We start from the raw sequence: 20,761 nt of genomic DNA, 5'->3' as shown, positions 1-20,761 counted from the left end.
CACAGTGGCATCAGGGTGCACACCGGTCTCTGCCCCTACAGTGACTCCCTTCAAAAGCTTTTCTCCAGTCCAGATGCTGGCAGCCGGGAAGGTGCCTGGAGGAGCACAGCAGGGGGAGACAGATCACTGAGCCCACCACCTCCTATAGCCCTGCCCTGCCCTACCCCGCCCCGCCCCTGGGCAGGCGGGGACAGTCTCCCCAATAGCAGGCCAAGGACTTGCCAGGAGTGTCCCTGGCTCAGACCCAGCCACCCTGGGAACATGCAGGTCAGCAGGGGGAGAGGCTCTCCCTGGGCCTGGGGAGGGAGTCTAGCCTGACACCCAGCAGGCCCCTAGCTCTGTGCCCCATGGGACGGCCTGTCCCGTGCCCAAGGCGGGGGGGAGCAGGACCAGAGTGAGGGTCTGGCATGGGCTAGGGTGCTGCCCAGAGCAGCTTGGGGAGTACCCAACAGAGTCCCGTGACAGGGCCAGTGCCAGCCCTGTCCCCTACCAGCTGTGCAACACCGAGCACGTGCCTGTGGACCCCCATGGCCTTGACCCTACGGAGGTAACCAGTGCTAGGATGCCTCGGCCCTGGGGGAAAGGGCCCTCCAACTCTGACCTCTGACAGGCCGGGCCACAGACGAGTCAGTGGTGTCCGGCCACATGGCTGGACACAGGGCAGCCACCCACCATCACGCATCTTGCCCTGAGCCTGGGGCTTTCCTCCTGGACAGGTGACCAGGCTCCTGGGTCTGTCCCACAGGGAAGGGCCATACATCCGCTGTGAGCCTGCATCTGGGTCCTCCTTCCCTCCCCCCATGGAGCTGGCTCTCTTCATCTCTGGGCCTAGCCCCCATTACAGGTGTCCGCCCCCACCCTGATCCCCCTATGAGGGGGCAGCCCCACTGTCCTTCCATCCAGCAGGAAGCCCTGCAGGTCACCGCAGACCGGGGCCAAGTGGGGCTCCCACCACATGCCATGTGCTCCTGACCCCATGAGAGAGATCAGGGTCCCCCACATGGTAGCCCTGCCCGCCCCATACAAGCCCCACCCCCCAGGGCCCTCCAAGACAGGAGGACCCAGGCCAGTCTGGGACCTGCAGACAGTGCTCAGCGCCTGCCAGGTACCCTTCTGGCCTGTATCTTGTTCAGCCTGCCCCAGGATGGCCAGAAGACACTCGGGGGCCACAGAAACCCCCTTGGGGGTCCTCTTGCTGCTTATTTTAATGACCTACTTATCTTTTTAAACAGCCAGTATTTTTAAAGTAGAAAATTCATTTCAGTAAAAGTTGAAAAAATGTCAACGCAGAATCCACACCCAGGGTGGCTGTGAGAAAACCGTCCTGATCCGCTTAGAATCAGGCTGACCGTTTTGGCCATCTGTGGCCAGAGAGCCCCGCTTCCCTGTGTGGGTCAAGCCCAGTCCATGTTCCACTCGTCCCAAGGGTCCTGACCCAGCTGGGCCCAGACTTGGCCTGTCAGTGCCACCACCTCGATGGCGCTGCCTTGCTGCAGAGATGGGGCCCGTCGTCCTGGGGCCACAGTGAGTAACCCAAACCCAGTGCCTGACAAGGAGCTCCTGGGACAGAAGCCCTTCGGGTGCTGGCTCCCATGTCCCCTGTGATGGGTTTGCTGAGCAACTCCTGGGAGGCGGCCCCTCTGGGGAAGGGTCCTGCACTCAGTGGGTGGCAGCCAGGGACCCACTGACCCCCTCCCAGGCAGTGTTCTGGGGTCTCAGGAGGCAGGGAGGCCACTGCTCTGAGACTTGAGTCTCCCCAACGTGGGTTCGGAGCTCCCTGAGTGTCTGTGCCGTCCCAGCATGGGGGGCGGGGGCGTGGGGACAGAGACTGCCGCCCCCACCTCACCCCTGCCCCAGCAGAGACTGGAAAGGCCTGTGGATGCTCTGGGTGCCTGGCAGAGGCCTGATAAGAACAGAGAGGCGGGGCCTACCCTGGGGACAAGGCCAACCCGCCCGCGGAGCCCCCAGCTGCCCATCCCCCTTCATGCCAAGGGCAGCCAGAACATTCCAGGGCTGCCCGGGAGGTGCTGCGTCTCCGCGGAGCTCCACGCTGGGACCTTGAGCAGGCCCTGATCCAGGGGGAGGCACGGGGCACGCAAAGCAGCCTCAGCCCCCGGGGACCTGAGGGGCTCTGAAAGGCCTCCCATTTCACCCGCTGCCCAGCGAGGTAGGGACAGGCCTCTCCAGGGACACAGGGAGGTCATCTGGTCACCCAAGAGCACACAGCAGGTCAGGCATGAGCCAGGGGCAGGATGTCAGGGCCCCCCCCACCTTGGATCATGTACAAGCCAGGGCCTCCTCAAGGCCACCCGACTCCCCACACCTCCCGAAGACCCCCGCCCTGGGCTCTCCCACCCTGCCCTCCAACCAGGGGCTGGAGAGGCTCAGATCAGGTCAGAAGCCTCACTCCTAAAACCCCGTGTGACCACTGGGCATACTGGGAAGAACCTGACTCCTGGCCGGGTCTCCGTGTCCCCTCCACCACCAGGCGCCTCCAGCCTCTCATCTCCAGCCCCTCACCAGCAGCGGCCACCCACCCACTGGCCCCACCCACCCCCTTGCCATCTGGCCACCCTGAGCTGTGTGGTTCTCGGGCGGGGTCACCCATGGAGCTCCCACCAACCTGGGTCACAAGCTCAACCATAGCAGGATGTGTCCCCTTTGTCCTCCCTGTGTGCCCAGGGCACACGGCAGGAGCAGAGAGCACTGCAGGACGGTGCTGGCTCATCACTGGTAACAGTGGGCTCTTGGGGACCTGGTGGGAGGCCACCCCGACCAGAGCAGGTACTGCATGAGGTGTCAAGAGACAGTACATTCTAGAAACTGAGGCCTCTGTGGGGAACCCCGTGGCAGGTGCAAGGCTCAGGATGAGGGCGGTCAGAGGAAGCAGCAAGTCCAGAGTAAGTTATTTTGCCAGTCCAGATGCTCAACAGCCCCCACCTGCTCAGCACCAGGGACCACAGCCTAACCCGGGCCCCACCGGCCACCCACACACATGCCCAGTGCCAGGCGGCCCCAGGGACAGGATAGCAACCCACCCACACCCCCATCTATCTAGAAACCAGGCCTCCAGCCGGCCTCCCATGGCCCCCACAGCAACATCCACAAAGATGGCCACTGGCTCCGGAGTCACGAAGGGGCAGCGCAGCGCTGGTCCCCTCCCAGGACTGAGAACATCCTGCCACCTTCTGAGCCCCGGGCTTTGGCTAAGTTGACCCAGCCCTGCTGACGGAGCATCCACCCACCCCAACCACAGTGGGCGCCTGCGGGTGCTGGAACCAGTCGCCTGTCTGCCTGTTTGTACATCTGTCTGTCCAAACATCCATTCGTCCGCTGTCTGTCCCTGCTTCCATTACCCACCTGCCTGCTACCTGTCCCTCCGTCCATTATCCCACTGTCCATCTATCCATCTCCCATCATCTTTCCTCCCACCTCTCGGGGGCCTGCGCGGCCACAGGGGCGCACCGCCCTCCCTTACTCTGCGGCAGCCACGATCCTCACATGCTCGGGAGAGCTGACAGGTCAGCCAGGAGCCCGGCGGGTCAGACACCCCCACAGAGGGGGCCAGTCAGGCACCGCAGCCATGAGGGACACTGCTCCCCCAGGGACCACCATGCCCCACGCTGCAGGGCTGTGAGCACCAGACACGCACCCACAGACCTGGGACAACTCTGGCATCACCTTGAACATGAACTACAGACTAACTGCACGTGGAAGAAGTCTACGACCTGTTGAGAAGGAAAGTCCCGAGCACTGTGGAAACGCCGTGGCCTGTACGATGGGATCGGGTGTGTGCCTGCCAGCCATCACAGACCCAGGGAGGGGACCTGGGGTCCCAGGGACCCGGTGAAGGAGGGAGGGCCCCGTGTGCCACCTGGGACCTTTCAACATTTTGAGACGTGTTCCTGGCAGGACACAGGTCTGGAGATGAGGGGTGAGGCCCAGGGTGGACAGTTCAACAGCCACAGTTCAGGGCAGGTGGCCTTTAGAGACACATACATGGCCATGACCTCCTGTGGCCCTCAGATGAGCCCAGCCAACTGGGTCTGCGTTCACAGCCCTCCGAGGCACCCCACCAACCCCTCCAGCTCACCTGCCCAGATCCAAACTCCACCCTGGCACCTCACCTTGGCCCCCCAGGTATCCCCCCACCCTTTCCCCAGCCCACATCTCTGGTGGGGGGGCACTCTGACTCCTTGCTGTGTTACACGCATCCTTTGTCCTCGTGTCCACGCAGGCCACACAACCCCAGTCTCTGTGCGGAGCCCCTGACCTCACGCCAACAGACACCATGGTGCAGCTATGGGGGCCACAGAGTACCCACCACTGTCCACAAGGACACCTGGTGCCCCCGGCTTACGGCCAAGGGGCCGCAGGGAGTCTGGGGGCTGGATGCGGACTTGGACCTCCTGCTCTGGATCCCCCGCCCCAGGAAAAGGAGAGAGCCTCTCGCAAAAGGGCCCCAACAGCCCCCAGCCCTCCCAACTGGGCCGGCTCACCAGGAGGATGTGATGACGGGCCAGCAGCCAGGCCAGCGACGCTTGGCTGGAAAAGGCACACGTCCTGCTGAAGGAGACAAGGTTTAGTCAGGGCCTGGCGCTGGGGTCGCACGACATGGTCAGTCTGTAGGATTCTCACAGAATCTTTTGATCCAAATGCCCGAATTCCTCACGTTCTGCTTATTTCTTGGTCTTTGATTTGTGGATGAAATCAGGCCTTTGTCTGATGGAGGGTCCCCCAGGTGGGATTTGGCAGGGGGCACGCCCCGTGCTGTCATTTTGCATGCCCCGCTGGCCCCACTGTTTCCACCAGGCTTCTGTTCGCATCTCGAGGTTTCATCACGTCTACTCGTCTGTCTATTCTGGTAGGAAAGCGTCTGGGCTTGCTTTGGAGAGGCCGCCAGCTGCTGTCACACTCCGTGCTGGACCCAGACCCTCACCAGGACCCTGGGGTCACCTGCTCAGGGAGCAGGTGGGGTCCCGAAGAGACACGACCTCACCTACTATTTGGTTTCCCTGAGTCACACGTGGGGAAGCCGGGACACGCCCGTTACTCACTGGGGGCACAAAATAATACATTGCTTCCAAAGGGGACTGCTGGGTTTGCCCCTCGACAGGAGGGATGAGCTCAGGGAGTCAGAGTCCTCACGATGCATGTCAGTCCGCTGTGACCATCGCTCTGGGTTGTCACATCTTAACCAGGGGCACACTTTCACGTTGTCGCCGAAGCCTGGTGATATGGCCCCTAGAGGTCTTTGGCGACCATCCCGCCTCCTAGTGCAATGGGATCCACCTGCACCTCTCCCGCCCCAGACCTGGATGTAGCCACATGTCTGGGAAGGATGGGACCTCTCGGAAGATGGCAGAGGGGCCGCAGTCTGTGAGCTGGGGTGCTCACACTATGGGGTTGCTCCTTTTCTCCAGCCCTTTCCAGCCAACAGAAGAATAAACTTTAAATATAAAGTCATGAGGAACATCTCCTGATACCTTCTCTTCCTAATGCAGGCGGGATGGGTTTTGCTTAACCTCCTCTAACTTAGGTTGGCTTTTTCCTCTCAGGCCAAAAATCTTGGCCATCAAGGACTCCAACCTAATTGCTCATTTGCCTTAACCCACAGATCCCGTGCACAGGCTTTGGAATAAATGAAACCGGTGCCATCACAGCTGAAAATCCTGAAACCACGTGGTTTCAAAGTCCGTGCTGTCATCGGACAAAGAACACTCAGATCCACATGGGTTCCATTGTGTCCCTCCGTCTCTCTAGAGGTCACTGTTGTAGGAGCCCTGGGCTCCCACACTCCGTGTCTTTCCTCCTTTAAGGGCCTCCCACCCCTTAACTTTCCTCACATAAAGCAAGCACCTGTGTGTTTGCGCCTCCTCCTTGACTTGTCTGTGACTTTCACTCCCTGGGGTTTTTTCACTGAAAATAGATTCTGGTAATCGCTCCATAGAAGCATACAGGGATCACACTCCTCCCTCACATCTGCTCAAGACTCCGCGCACAGTGGACAGATGCAGCCGGTCCTCACTACGGGCACCTGGATCTTCCCTTTCTCACTGTCAGAAGGAGAGCTTTAACAGACAGCTTGGTGCACCTGTATTTATTTTCCTGTTTGTTTTTTTTTTGGGGGGGGAGGGTGGTTTTGTTCTGTTTTGGCCAATATTTTCAAGAGAGGCCGCAGGACATAGGGTTGCCGGGGCAGGGGGTAAATGCACGCAGACAGGCCTGCAGGAGGAGTGCGGTCTCCCCGAGCCTCAGAAACACCAGAAGGTTTGGGGGAGTTGTGCACGCCGGTGGGGTCCTGCCCATCCGATGGCACCTGGCATGTCACATCTGCTCCATTCTGACCTTGAGCACCTTCCCACTTCAGGACCCGGGAGCTGTGCTCACATCTCTTGTGCACCTGCCGTGGGGTCCATGGGCTTTTGTGTACTCAGAAGCTCCTTCGTTATTAGAGGTGAATCCTCTGCTATTAGAGGCAATCCCTCTCCCAGAATTTGTCTTTTGCTGTTCTTACAGCACTGGGACCACACGAGGGTCGTTTCTCGCACAAACTTTACCTTCACGCGCCTGGCTCTGGAGTCCCAGAGGAGCCCCCGCTGTCTTCAGTGTGCTCGGGTTCCACCTGAGGCCTGCGTGGGCCTCTCCCTCGGGGCCTCTGCTCGCCCGCGGACTGAAACACCAACTCTCCCTCTCCCACCAGAGAGGTGGACTGTGTTTTGGCTATGTTTTCACCTAAAGTTGAGTCTGTATGCGGGTTTTTTTTATCCTGTTCGCTGCTTATCTGCCTGGGCATATGTCAGCTCCGCACTGTTTTTAATTACCCGAGCTTTACATTTTATAATATTTTGAGCTGCCCCAGCCAAGAATGCAGATGTGACTTTTATAAGCGACCAGCTGGAGACGTCATGGAACAGAAAGCCAAACCACACGACCCATCAAGATTAAACGTTCAAAGCACGTGGTTCCCTGGGCACCGCCTGAAGCTCTCCTGGGCTCCCCCAGGGGCCCCCGGCTACCCCGTCTGCCATGTGGGGGCACTCCTGGGAGGTGATGACCTGTCCCCTGGTCCAGGGCTGCTCCTGGTTGCCTGTCCAGGTGGGCAGGTGATAACCAGCCTGCAGCTGAAAGTGGCAGCCCCTGGTGGGACCAGGTGGGCTGGGCAGCCTCCATTCAGAGAGGTACTCCAGGGCTGAAGGCAGCTGGGGGCACGGTGGCAGGGGTCTCCATCCAGCTGGCTGGGCCTTCACTCCTGTTTTCTCTCTGTGGACCTTCTCTGTGTAGGCCTCAGCAGCAAAGCCAACAGATGAGGCAGAGGAGCCACTGTTCTGAGCATCCTTTCAGGGTCAGAGGATGGTATGGGAAGGGAGTGGAGGGGGCCCCCCACCCTGGGGCACTCAGAGGGGAAGCACACAGCCCCTGCTTCTCAGGGACATGGCACCTGATGGCAGGGGGTGGCTGTCAGCGCTTTATGGAGGCGGCAGAGGGAGCCTCTGCAGATTGCAGGCAAGGGTGGGTGGGAGTGGGGGTGCCTGAAGTACACACACTGGATGTGACTCCGGGAATAAGACCCCGCCTTGCTCGAAGACGTTAGCATCACACAAACTTCCAGGCAGAAGTAGAGCAGCTTTTAGGGGCTGGAAGAGCCAAGTGGCTAGACCTGTTTCCCCACAGACAAGTAGCTGAGCAGAAAAGGGGAGTAGGGACCAGGTCCAGAGCCCCAGGTGGGCAGGGATGGGCCCCCTGATCCGGGGCTGGTGGACGTGCAGCAGGTCAAGGGACCTGTTCAGAGAGTTCTGTCCACCACCCTCCCTGGCTGCCCAGGACCCTCCATGGGCAACGTCACTGTCCCCTGGGCTCACACATGGATCCTTCACTGGACACCAGGCTTCTGCAGGGGGTGCAGGCCCTCCTCGGGACATGTGCCCGGTGCCCAGATCCTCTGGAAGCACCGCTCCGCAGGTGGGTGGCAGACTCCCAGGCCCCAGGCCCTCGCCCCTGGACAACCATTGGACAGCACTGCCATGGCCACAGCCTGAGGACAGTGCTCCGAAGCGTACCCCACACCCTCTCAAACGCCCCAGCGCCTGCAGGACTCTCCTGCTGTGCTTTCCGAGTACTCCCTTCTCCCAAGCTCAGGAATGCCGCAGGATATAAATACCCACAGACGGAGATCATCAGGCCCGGCCTGTCTGTGGGCTCCGAGCTGCCAGGCAGCAGGCTGACCGCCACGGCACAGGCCGCAGGGGGCCTGGGCTTCGGAGGCCGGATGCCAGGTGACCCTCTTGTGACTGCCCCCATCCCGGCTGACTGCCAGGCAAGGGAGGACCGAGACAGCCCCCAGTGGCCCTGCCCACCCGCTCACTCAGACCTCCAAGAGCAGCAGAGCCATCAGGGGCCCCGAGCTCTGGGGAAGGGGTGGCAGAGGAACAAGGCAAGGCTCTGCCTGGGGCAATCCAGGAAGGCTTCCTGGAGCAGAAGCCAGTGGTTCTGGGCAGCAGGACTTTAAGGTAGAGACTTTGAAGCAGCCAGATGAAAGGCCTCCAGAGGCTGATGGGGTACACCCAGCTCACAGGGGGATCAGTCCTAGGACACGCAGAGGGTCAGTTTACCAGCCAAGATGGTACCTCCAGGCTGGGCCTTGCCTGGGTTCCCACTCCCCCCTACCCCCACCCAGCGGTACCTCCCCTCTCCTTCTGTGACAAATGAGTCAATATCACAACCCCCTGCCACCCAAGGGGGCCTCAGCAGGCCCACCTAGATTCCAGCCCCAGCTGGGGAAAGGAACTGCAGGCTTCTGAGTCCAACAGCCTTGGGCACACACCCCACTATGTGGCCTTGGGCACATCACCTCCCCTCTCTGAGTCCCCAAGGTTTGCACACAGCACCACTCATCCCTCTCCACTTGCATGGGGCTTGAGTTAAGTAGTGTCACTGGGGGTCATCCAGACCCCACACCTGCTGTCAATAGAGACCACCCTGCCCTCCATGACATTGGGGTTGCTCACAGCACCCAGGAGTCCTCGGGACAGAAATTGGTGGCCATCACTGCCCCCCAGGAAGAGGTGTGGACGGTCGCCCCCTATGCCCTCGGGACCAGGGCCACCTCCTCCATGCTCTGACCCTCACTCCAAGGACCTTTCTCTCGGAGAGTGGAGCCAGACCTGCCTGGCCTGCCACATGGTAACCAAATCCATGGGGTGTGAGTTCAAAAGGTCTTGATGGTGCAGTTCTCGCGGCATCCTCTCCTCCAGCCACAGGGGCCAGGAGTACAGGGCTTCCAGAAGCTTCCATGTGGCATCTCCCCAGGGCCCACATGATGCGCCCACCCCGCGATCCTCCTGGCCTGCTACATGCTCCTTGCAGACCGCTGTCCTTGGATACCATCTCCCACTTCACAGGGGCCAGATGTGAATCCCGGCCACAAAAATCTCACCAGACAACAGGGTCTTGAATCACAAAAGATATCACACTGGCCAAAAGCTAGTTTTGAAAGTGAGTCTGAGAAGGGCCACAGAGCTTACCTGTGCCCATTTTCCAGCCAGGGCCCCCAGCAAGAGCAGCCACTCAAGCCCAGGACCTGTGCGTCTGCGCCTCTCTATTCCAGACATGCTCCTGGAGCAGCAGACACCCCTCCCCTGGGAGCTGGTGAACAAGGACACTTGGGTCCCAGATTGCTGGCCCACACCTGCCTTCTAGCAGCATCCCCAGAGCACGAGGGCCAGGGAATCCCCATTCATGCCAGCAAGGGTGTCCAGCACCAGAGGAGGGACGATGGGAACTGGCTCTTGCAGTTGGAGGCTTCTGAGTTCCTGATTCCTTGAGAAGCAGGGATGCCAGGTCCACAGGTGGAACCCGGAATCCTGGAGGATGCGGTGCCCCAGGCCCTGGCTGCTTAGCTCCACAGGACCTGTTTCCAGCCCTGCAGCTGCTCACCGTTCCCAGGACAGCACATGGCAAGGGCTGCTGCATTTGCACCCATGACATGCCGGCTCCTGGGCCCCAGTGCAGCCTCACTAGGCAGGGAGGGGCAGGAGTGCCCTGGGATGGCCCTCACAAAGCCTCACAGATGCTCACTGTCCCCACATCCTGGAGGCCGAAGCCCGAGGTGCAGGCAGGTGGGGTCCTCCTGAGGCCTGTGTGTGTGTGTGTGTGTGTGTGTGTGTGTGTGTGTGTGGATGGCCATGCTCTCCCTGGGTCCTCACAGGGTCTCCTCTCTTCATGTGTCTGTGTCCTGACCCACTCTTCTCATGAGGACCCCAGTGACCTCATGTTCCCTTTATCACCTCTTTGGAGGTCCTGCCTCTAGTTGCAGCCACAGTGGTAGGTCCCAGGCATCAGGGGTTTGACACAACTGTCTTAACCCAAGCAAAGGGCACCTGTGTGATCGTGAGTGTACACTCCACCATTTGCACCACACACAACAGCCCATCTTGCCATCCCCAATGGCCAGGCCCTGACACCTCAGTCCCCCCATCCCTCCTCGTCACAGGCAGGTCACCCTGTGGGCACTGAGCAGCCCAAGACACCACATGTCTGTCTTCTCTGGGATGGCCCCCCACCCCTCGCCCAGCCCCATGACACCCTGCAGCATGGTAAGGTCCCAGGGTGGGGGCTGCAAGCGCAAAGGAGTCCCTCTATCTCTCCAGCACCTTGGCACTCCACAGGCACAGGCAAAGCCCACAGGCACTGAACCCCCGGGACCTGATTCAGGTCCAGGCATAGGCGAATGTTCCGTCCTATCTGAGCAACCCTACAGGAAAGCACGAGCAGCCTGCCAAGCCTGCCACAGAGGAGGGGATGCACATTCAGAGAGCCAGGCAATGTGGTGAGGCTGCCCAGCCACGGACAGTGCTCAGACACGAAACCTCGTCCCCCGTCCAAGCTCTCAGCACTGCCTGGCCACCCCACATCCCGCACCATGTGGTCTCCTGGCCCCAGGCCCCGCTGTGTGCTCAGAGCTCCAAAGTCTTCCACCCTGGACTGTCCCCTGTCTTCCCACTGTCCCTGTGGCCCCAAGGCTTTTCCACTCCCAGGCTGATGACCCTGACATAAGGGATGCCTCCGACGCGCACCCCCCCCCCGCCCCACACACACACACAGCTAAGCCAGGCCATGCCCGGGAAGGCGACAGGGAGAGAAGCATCAAAAGACTTCACCAGAAATTGGGGCTGAGGGACAGGTGGAGGGGGCCCAAAGGGGACAGAGGGGAGAGACCAGACATCATCTCCCCCCAACCCTGCCCACCACACAGCCCAAGAAACCACTAGGCTGACTTCCAGTGCGTCAATGATTAACACCTGCTCGTTGGGAGGTGCTGCCAGAGGCACCTTGGGAACCCAGGAAGGGCACGGTGGCAGAGGGTGGCGATGGGAGCACCCAGCTAAGTCTAGGAGCCAGGGCCCTCCCCACTCTCCTGAGGCCCTCCCTCAAACCTCTCAGCTCAGGGCTCAGGTACGGATGCTGCCCATTGGGGGAGCTCTGCACCTGCCCCGCAGGGGCTCATGGGAGCTGGGAGAGCTGGGTGCCCAGGCCAAGCAGCCACAGTGGTGGGAGGGGTGGCAGGAGGCAGGATGAGGAGCAGCTGGGACAAGACAAGAGTCTGCCCGTGTCATCCTGCTGTTCCCAAGAGGTTGAGGTGGGATGAGGCGTGGAGGGGAGCCTGGAGAGAAGGTGGGTGAAGAGGAAGGAAGAGGGGAGGCTGGATTCCTCATGGCTCCTCTCACCAGTCAGGGGAAGGACAGGGACCCCTGAGGGTCTACGAGGGAGGAGGGGGCCCAGCCCAGGGGCCAGAGGTTGCTATGACAACCCTGCTCCCTCCTGTGTCTGGGCATCTCCCCTACCTGCCTGGCTCCACTGAGGCCCACTAGCAAGGAGACCAGGACCCCCAGGCCCTCAGCTAGATGGGAAGCCGCACCACGATGAAGGTGAGGACACCAAGGATCTGGGAAGTCTGGGGGGGCTGGGCGGGGGCAGGAAGCCCGAGCAAGCGGGAGGCAGAGTCCTGCTCCCTGACCCCAGCAGCCGGGGCAGGCCAGGCGCACACAGGAAAGGCTGCTCTCCTGGCGGCCGGCCGGAGTAGGGGTTCCCCAAAGAGGAGAGGGACAGGATATCCTGGCCCGCTTCCCCAGCTGCGCCTGGGAGAGTGTGCCCAGCCTTGCAGGGCCCACGAGGACGGTGGCTCCCACGTCCACCCACCTGGCCAGGCGCTTCAAGGCCAGGGAAGCAAGCCTGGCCGTCCTCAGCAACAGTCCTGCCCCTTCCACGGTGTGGCTCTGCAAGGACGGGGCTTTCTCTCACCCTACCTCGGACGCCTCTGAGAACCACGCCAGGGCCACGGTGGCTGCTGTCCACCCCTCTCATGGGGCTGCAGACTGGCCCCGACCACTCAGCCACAGGTCACTGTCACAATCTCAGCTAGAAGGCCAGGTCCCCTCAAAGTCTGGCCAATCGAGAGAGCGTCCAGGGCCTACTATCCTCCTGGAAACATTAGGGGGCAGGAGGCACCTTCCCAGGCCCCAGCTAAGCCATAAGCCCTCCTGTCCAGGGTCGCCCCTCAGCCCCAGCCCGCATCGGGAGAGCCGCAGTGGGTGTCTACCGCCCAGGGCCACGGCACACCTCTCACACGGCAGGGCCCAGAGCAGGAAATGACTGAGCCAAGGGCACACAGCCACTCCAGGAGCATCCCTTCCTGGCTCGCCCCCGCGGGGAAGACGCTCAGCCACTATCCTCAGAAGCCACCCCTGCCCGCCCGCTCCTGTGAAGGCCAGGCGAAGGCGACTCTGCTGAGCAAACTTCCGAGAGCTAAACAATCAGAATCAGGAAGAAAACACAAGTGTAAGCAGAGACTTCCTCTGGGGCGCGGCGAGTCCTCTTCCTCCACACGGCACCGCCACCGCCAGGGAGCCTGGGTGACACGCACCCACGGGCCTGTACCCCCAGGATTGAAGCCTGTGAGGCTTCTGGAGGCCCCCAGCCCTGGCAGCCACCCAAGGGTGGGGGCACTGCAACACCACCTGGAGGCCCTCTGGGCTTGCCTCCCTGCCTTCCCCCTGGAGCTGGCGTGCAGGGCTCCAGGACGGAGAGGCGGCAGGCAGGGTCTCCTCCAGGGCCTAGCCATAGAGTCCATCCCACCCTGGGCGTCTCAGGCCAGGGCTAGGAGGCAAGCAGCCCGTGTGCACAGGGGCACCCACAAGCCTGACCCTGGCAGGGCAGCGACACAGCCAGGGTCTGACGCAGGGGACCCCTTGGGGTCAGTGCACCCACATCTCCCTAAGCCCTGAGACAAGCCTCTGCTGCAGCTGTGGGCAGAGCCCCCCCCCCCACCCCAGATCAGCCATGTCATGCTCATGCACCCTCTGAACTATGGAACCTGGGGGCCAGGGTGGTTAGAGGTGAAGACTAGGGCCCTCTCTGCCTCTGGGGACACAGTCCTAAAGACCTGTCCCTGTGCCCTGCTACCAGTGACCCTGCTACCACCTCTGCTCAGAGGAGCCAAAGTGTGAGGCTGAGTCTGCCCCACCCCTCCTGCTTCACCTTCCCAAGACAATGCTCCCAGCCAGCCAGGGCCTGGCTCCCGATGCATCCCTGGGGACCCGGTGGCAGTGCCAGCAGGAGAAGAAAGGGTTCTGACTGCGCCCCCCAACCAGGTCTCTCCCAGCCTCCAGCCAGCAAGGACGAGCACCTGTCACTACCAAAGGGAAAGAAAGCAGAAGGAGCCCCCCAGCCCCACCATCAGTGTGGGGACGGCCACGCCAGGGCTCACGGGCCAAGGGCTGGCAGCGTACCAAGAGGATTCGGGCTGGGCAGCCAGGAAGTGGAGCTGAGGAACGGCAGGGGAAGGCTCTGGGGCAGGCAGCGGGGAAGGTGGCCCTGAGGAGGTAACTTCCTTGTACCCCCACCCCTGAGGAATGGAGCGCCCTGCCCCCCGCAGGCATGCCCCAGCGGGCATCAGAGCCACCTGGGTGAGAGCAGGTCAGGTGCTCCCAAGCGTCCTGCTATCTTCTGGCCCACAGCTGCCTCCAAAGGAGGATTTGAAATGTGGATCCAGCCCCACCCCTCCCCAGAGTGCCTCCAGGGTCCTCTGCATCAGAAGCTCAGGTCCCTGAAGGGGGTGGGGCCTTCCCCACAGGCACACTGACCCCCCTGGCACAGGACACTCCCCACACATGGCCTGCCTTGAGCTGGGACCCTCCCCTCCTGGGGGCTCCTGAGTCCCAGATGCCCCATGACCCTGAGGAGTTCTGTCTGCTGCACCCAAGGGCAAGCTCCCCCTGGTGCACGTCCTTTCCCAGAAGGATTAACACCTGGACCGTCCTTCCAAGGAGGCGTGCAGCCAACTTCTGGGTTGGGGCAGCCTCCCCCTGCCCTGCCCCGCCCCGCCACATGCCTGGGCAGAGCCAGCGGGGAGCTCCCCCCGCCAGCCACCCCAGGGTCGGACACCCCCCCTCCAGGGTCAGACCCACACCCGCCCTGAACTTCAAGGGACAGGCTCCTCAGAGTGGCTGTTGGCCCCATTAACCTCTTCTTCCCTCCGGGCCTCTCTGAGTGGCAGCTGGCACGGTCCCCGCGGCAGCAGGTGGCACGAGACAGGGTCCGTCCCGCGCCGCACCCCCCACCCCAGCCCGCGGGAAGCCCCCGGTGTCCCGCCCGCGCCGGGGCCAGACTCACACTGCGAAGTGGTAGACGAAGCACTTCCAGCCGGTGGGACGCTCGAGGAAGTTGTAGACGCGGCCCTGGATGTGGGTGCGCGCGAGGAGCGGGCGGCGCGCGCTGTAGATGGAGACGCGCGGGTCCAGGCTCACGGGCGGCCGCGCAGCAAGGTCGGCGGCGCTCGGGGGCGCGGCGGGGGACGGGGGGGGCGCGGACCCCGGGGCGCCGGGCGGCGCGATGGGTGCGTAGAGCGCTCCGCCCGCCGGGCCGCCCTCCGCCAGCTCCAGCGAGAAGGGACACTTCTTGGCCAGGCCCGCGCTGCCCCGCCGGGAGCCCGGCAGGCGGCCGCAGCCCCAGCGCTTCTTGTCGGGCCTGGGCGGGGAGGAGGCCGCGGCCATGGCCAGGCTGGGCCCGCGGGGGCCGGCGGCGGCGGCACCGGGAGCTGTGGCGAGGGCAGGCGCCGGGGGCGCAGTGCGGGCGGCCGGCGCTGCCAGCCGGGGCGTGGGGGCGGGGCCGGAGGGGGTGGTGGCCGCGGGCCGGTCCCCGGGGATGGCGCGCCCCGCCCCTGGCCAGACGCCCCGCCCGGACCAACCGGCGCTCCGGGCGCCCTAGCCCGCGGGCCTGCGCCCACCTGCTGCTCCCGCCCTTTCGCCTCTGCTTGCTCGCCCCGCCCCGCGCCTTCCGCGCCTCTGCTCTGCCCCGTGTGCGCCCACGTGCGCGCCCCGCCGCGCCCCCCCACGCCCACCTGCTACTCAGGAGCCCCCAGCTGAGCCAAGGAGGAAGGCCAGGGCACAGGTGCAGCTGCTGCAAACCACCCTGCCCCGGCAGGAGAGCAGGGTAGGGCACCATAACCCACTTCACCGGAGAGAGGCTGGGGATAATGGGGAGAAGGCAGCACCCTAGGGCACCCACAGACTGACCCTCTTGACACCAGGAGGGCGGCCTGTTAGCTCCTCCAACACTTTGACCACCCTCTTCCCTGTGCCCGCCCACTGTGGGTGGAGAAAAATGCGGTTTGGTCAGTGCCCACTAGGGGCCATCCACCCCGGGAGGCAAACCTGGGCCATTGTAGGTCAGGGACAGCCATAGGAGCCCTGCCCGTGGGCTCCTACTGGAGGTGGCCGGTCGGGGGTGTAGGCAGGGTTTGATTGCTGGGCAGGTCATGGCAAGGTGTTTTTGAGGTCCTGGGGACATGCAGAATGGATGTCTTGTCCTCCTCGAGCTCTGCCCTGGGCTTGACACTGCACCCCAGGGATTTCCCTGGATGCCAGGGGCAGGGAGTATAGAGGTGGGATGGGATCAGGTTTGCGAGGTCTTGCACACTGCCTCTGGTCATTTTCTGGGCTGGCATTTGGTTCCCTGCATGCTGGGGTGCAGGAGTTGGGGGTGCTGAATAAACAGCCTCTCTCCGGACATTGACCGACCGGGGCAGAGGGATAACTGCCCAGCCATCATTCGAGGGACAGGTCACTTACCAGACACTTCCCAGGTCTTCACTGAGCACCCCAGGCTGATTTATTTCATGTACCCCTCAACCATGAGAAAACCAGCTTCCATTGGATAGAGTGAAATTCTGGTCCTTCACTCCCCACACCTGGGATGGTGCCCACACACAGCCACCTGTTGGTATTTGCAGAAAAAGGAATGCAGGGGGTCCCAGCCTGCTCCAGGGAACTGGGGAGACTCCAGGGCCCCTGAGGCCAGGGAACCTTTCTGGGAAGCACAGCAGTGCGGCTACAAACCCACAAACCGGCAGGCAGCCAGCAAGAGTCTGCGTCCACAGGGCCCCAGGGGACAGGCGGGGCCCACCCCTGGCATTCACTCAATACTTTCTGAATGAATGCACCAGGAACGAGCCCCGTCTGCACATCCACATCCCAACCCGAAAGGGGAAGATGATCTGTTAGTGGGTGGTGTTGGGACAATCGGAGAGCTGTGGAGGAAGGAAAGAAAAGAAAACAAAAAGTGTGGGTCCACCTCACATGCACACAGAGGAATGGGTTTGGAAGGCTTGGATGTTAAAGTCCAGGTGGGGTCACATGGATTCTGTAAGACAGTCTTGGGGAATTCCGCAACCACCTGAAGGCCGGGAGGGAACTTGCATCCTACTGCGCCTGAGATCAAGACAATAGCTGAAATTAGCAAAGTCAAAAAGACCAATGGGCCCCCGGAAAGAGTCTTTACAACTTACCTGGCAGGTAAAGGATTAACAGCACCGGCTTGTTCAAGACATTGAAAATCAGATAGGCAATGGCAGGCAGCCTAGGACGCGAGAGTTCACAGCTTAGGGGAGCTTGTGATCTTTGCACTTATGAAAAAGTGAGCGACGTCACTGCTAACGCGAAAAATGCAAATTAAAAGTACAGGCCGATACCATTGCCCCCCTATCTGATTGGAGGGCATCCAGACATTTGACGGCCACGGCCACACATCCCGCAGGTCCCGCAGGCGAGGCCCCAGGGGAGGGGGGTGGGGACCGTGCTTCGGCATTGCCAGTGGCAGGGTTCCCGGGTGCACTTAGCAAATGGCCCAGTAGACCCTTCGGGTTAGTTCCACTTCCAGGAATGACCCAAAGACCTGGGGGAAAATAGGAAGTGACACATGCTGTGCTCCTCTCCTCAGAAAACACCACAGACAACAAGAATATCCCTCCGGGAGCTGCCCCGTGCTCAGACACAGCCACACGAGGTCGCCTGCAGTCAGCATTTTCGCCGGCGTTCCTAGGACCGAGGATCCCAAGGAACCGCGTTGTCACTAACAACCTCCGTGTTGTTACTCTGGGATTGTGTACATGATGTTAGACCCCTTAGGAGCGAAGATTTTGAGCATGAGAGACATGGAAGGATGAAACCAGGGAAGTACGGAGCAATCCTTAAATTTGAATCAGGAACACGGGAGTAAAGCACTGGGCTCTTTTATCTGAAAACAAAATTACTCTCCGTCCACCAAAAAGTTTCAGGAAGGGCCCACCCACAGAAGGACGACCAGAGCAGGGGAAAGAACCATGCAGTAAAAGACATCCCATATCTTAAAAAAACCACTCATTCATGACGATGCCACAGAGAATCCTCTTGACCTTTTGCTGGTTGCTAGGGCTCATTATTCTGAAAGTGGGTCTGGAAGGGCCGGTGGCCTGGCTCCTGCCCGCCCCGTTGGCACTGGTCTTCAGGGGGAAGCAGCACAGGTGCTGGAGGTGTGCACTGCACTACTTCCTCCTGCTGTTGTGGGTTGTGTGATGTCGGGAATGGCTTTGAAGCAGTTGGCAGGGTGGGGTGGGGAGTCCGGGCAGAGATTAGACCCAACTGCCTCTGAATTGGCCATTGTTGAGCTGGCCGCTGACTGCGGTCACAACATGACCAACTTTACTTTTTTATATGTCTCCTTATTTTTAAAAATTTAACAGGTCACCATTCAAGCACCTGGGGAGGCTTTTCAGAGGCCAAGGTGGGGGGAGAAAGTGAGGGGCACTCAGGGAGCCCTGAGCCACACAGGCTTCCACTCTGGGGGCCCTGGGCTGTGGCAGGGGGACTCTGGGGTGCATAGGAAGCTGGCTGGGGTCCAGGGGCGGGGGATGCTGCTGAGAGCTCCCTGCAAGCTCTGAGGAGCTGGTGGCTGCCTGAGGGGAGGACCCAGGACCTGGGCTGGTGGGTGGGAGCTGGGGCAGTGGGGCGGAGCTGGGCGTGCAGGCATAGCGAATGGGGCTGGGACGCCTGGGCTCAGGTAAGGAAAGACCCAGGGTCAGGGTGAGGCCAGGGCCAGCCCTCGGGAGCAGGAAGTACCAGCTTACCAGGCCCCCTCTGGAATGCCCCACCCGCCCACAGCCCCCTCCCCAGGCTGAGCCCTGCACTCAGCTTCCCTCCGTGGCCTCCATGGCCTCCGCACCCTGCAACCCACCCCACATTCCTTCCCTGGGGCCGGAGGGCTGTCAACATTTGGGTAAACTGAGGCTGGTCACAGGGTATGGGGCTGCCACGAGGTCTATGGGCCAGGGGTGCGGCACCAGAGGCTCCTGCCTGGCTACCTTCTTTGGCAGGACTTCTGATTTGGCACCCCTACACTCCCCCATCCTCGCTGAGCACCGGCTGCATGCCCCGAATGCTGTTCAGCCTGGCATGCTGTTCAGGCAGGGATAGTGCTCTCCTGGGGGTTGGAGTGGGCGAGGGGAGAGGGGGGCAGAAAACAGAGGGAGCCAGAGGAGGGAGAGGGCAGGCTACTGAGGGTGACCCCCAGGGAGGGTCCAAGGGGAGCGTCCACACAGAGTCGCTCCCAGGGCCCTCCTCAGCCACTGTGAGAAGTAGCTGCATGCAGTAGGTGCTCAGTACGGAATGGATAGATGCCTAAGCCCCTGGAGTGGGGTTTGAGGAGGCAAGTGCCACCAGTTCCTCTTCCTCAAGTTCACAAGTCTGTTGAAGGGGTCATTGGGGGCAGGACCACAGCCCTGCGGAGCTCGACTGTGCTGCCCCAGCCCCATGCACACACTGTGCTCCCTGCTGGCCCACGGGGGCTCTGGTGGCCCCTCTGCCCCAGACGCTGGCCTTCCCATGCCCGTTGTCCAGGATGGCACCCGAGCAGTGGCCTCCAGCGGCTGGACGCAGAGTCGTCCGGGGCTCCCAGAGCAGACACAGACGTGCGGGGGCGGGGGGTGCTAGGCAGGGCCCGGGATCGGCATTCCTCCCACGCGGGGACACGGAGATCCCCAGTTTGGGCAGCGTACCAGGCCAAAGGCTGGGAGTCCCTCCACTCGGAGTTGACCATGTCTCTCCCGCTCAGGGGCTCCGTGAGTGTTGCTCCGCAGAGTTGACTGGCTCTAATTGTGCCCAGCTTGGGGCGCAGGAGGCCTCGCCCTGGTGGGGCTCCCAGCCCAGTGGGCAGACTGAGCTGGACCTGCCAGCCCCGCACAGCCCCCTGCCCTTTCCCCTCCATTCACCACCCCGCTCCTTTCCAAAGCACTGGGCTGGGTGCTGTGCATATGCGTGTGCGTGAGTGTGCACGCATGTTATGGTGCACCCGGGGAGGCATGTATCACACCTATGTGCATGCATGGCACATACATGTGCATGTGTACCCGCACAAGCCCTTTCATGACCAGAGAGGGACTGGAGAGACCCTGCCCGCACCCCTAGGAAGGGGGAATAGGAGGAAAGATGCTCAACAGAGAAGCCAGCCCAGGACAGAGATGGGGCCAGGAGTCACCTGCTGGCAGGGTCCCACCTGCGGACCACACACCCGCACTCGGCCCTCCCCTGCCCAGGACACAGAGTCCTGCCCGGCATCCTGTGGGTGAGTGAGCAGCTCCCCCAGTGTTTTCTCTGGTCTGAAAGGTTAGGTCATCTGACATCACTGCTCCAGTTCGGGGAGTTCCCAGACAGCTACCGCCCACAGGCAGCCTCTCCACATGCTCGCTGCTTGCCGGGGCCACTGGCACTGGCTTTGCACCTGGGGGTTCAGCTTCAGAAGGGTGTCGTGGCCATGCCGCAAGAACCCTTGGGTCCCCTCCTGTTCCCCTGCCAGCCTGTGAGCCTCACCCTCCTTCCACACGAATGACCTAGGGACCAGCCCTGAGAATCCAAAGTCCTGGTGATGAGGGTCCAAGGCAGCTGGAGCCTGGCAGGGCACCCCCACAGGAGCCCCGGATGCAGTCCCTGGAGGCGAAGTCGGTTTGGGATGTGAGGTCAGCTCCGGCTGGCAGGGCCACCTGGTAATACCTTTGCTGGGAATTTGGACCAACTGCTTGCAAAACCAAGACCCGACTCTACGTTAGCCGGCCTGTCCAGCTGTTGTAAAGATGTGCGGTCTGGTGCCCTTTGGTGAAATCACCCCCAAAATATGCCCCCTCAGACACGCACCCTAATCCTTCACTTTCCTGTGGGAGCTGGTAGGGTGAAGTCAGGGGCTCTCTAAGCAGGTGGGGCCCTGGGAGGCACATGGCTGCCCAGCACCGCCGGGGGCCTGACATGCCCCACTTCTGATGACCAAGACCTGGCCCTCACAGGGCACCCACCCAGGAGAGTGGCCCACGCCCACTCCACCTGGCCTCACTGACCGTGCTGGGGCAGCAGGTGGCTGCACTCGGGGAGCATCTGATACGCTATCAGGCCCTTCCCAGCTG

The 20,761-nt window shown here is 61.8% G+C and overlaps 1 protein-coding gene across 2 annotated transcripts in view; it reads right to left on the bottom strand.

Annotated features, from left to right (window-relative positions):
- The window catches only part of KCNQ1 (potassium voltage-gated channel subfamily Q member 1), a 323,781-nt gene extending 307,806 nt beyond the window's left edge, over positions 1 to 15,975 (bottom strand). The window contains exon 1 of one of the 2 annotated variants that reach the window (XM_041722996.1): positions 15,398 to 15,975. In XM_041722996.1, coding sequence (XP_041578930.1) covers positions 15,398 to 15,501 — 104 coding nt within the window. In that variant the 5' untranslated portion in view covers positions 15,502 to 15,975. The other variant, XM_041722995.1, reaches the window with a different exon arrangement.
- Positions 15,976 to 20,761: the final 4,786 nt, after the last annotated feature.

The sequence above is a fragment of the Vulpes lagopus genome, chromosome 11 (genome assembly GCF_018345385.1).
Source record: "Vulpes lagopus strain Blue_001 chromosome 11, ASM1834538v1, whole genome shotgun sequence".
Taxonomy (NCBI): domain Eukaryota; kingdom Metazoa; phylum Chordata; class Mammalia; order Carnivora; family Canidae; genus Vulpes; species Vulpes lagopus.
This window is presented reverse-complemented; position numbering and strand designations above follow the sequence as displayed.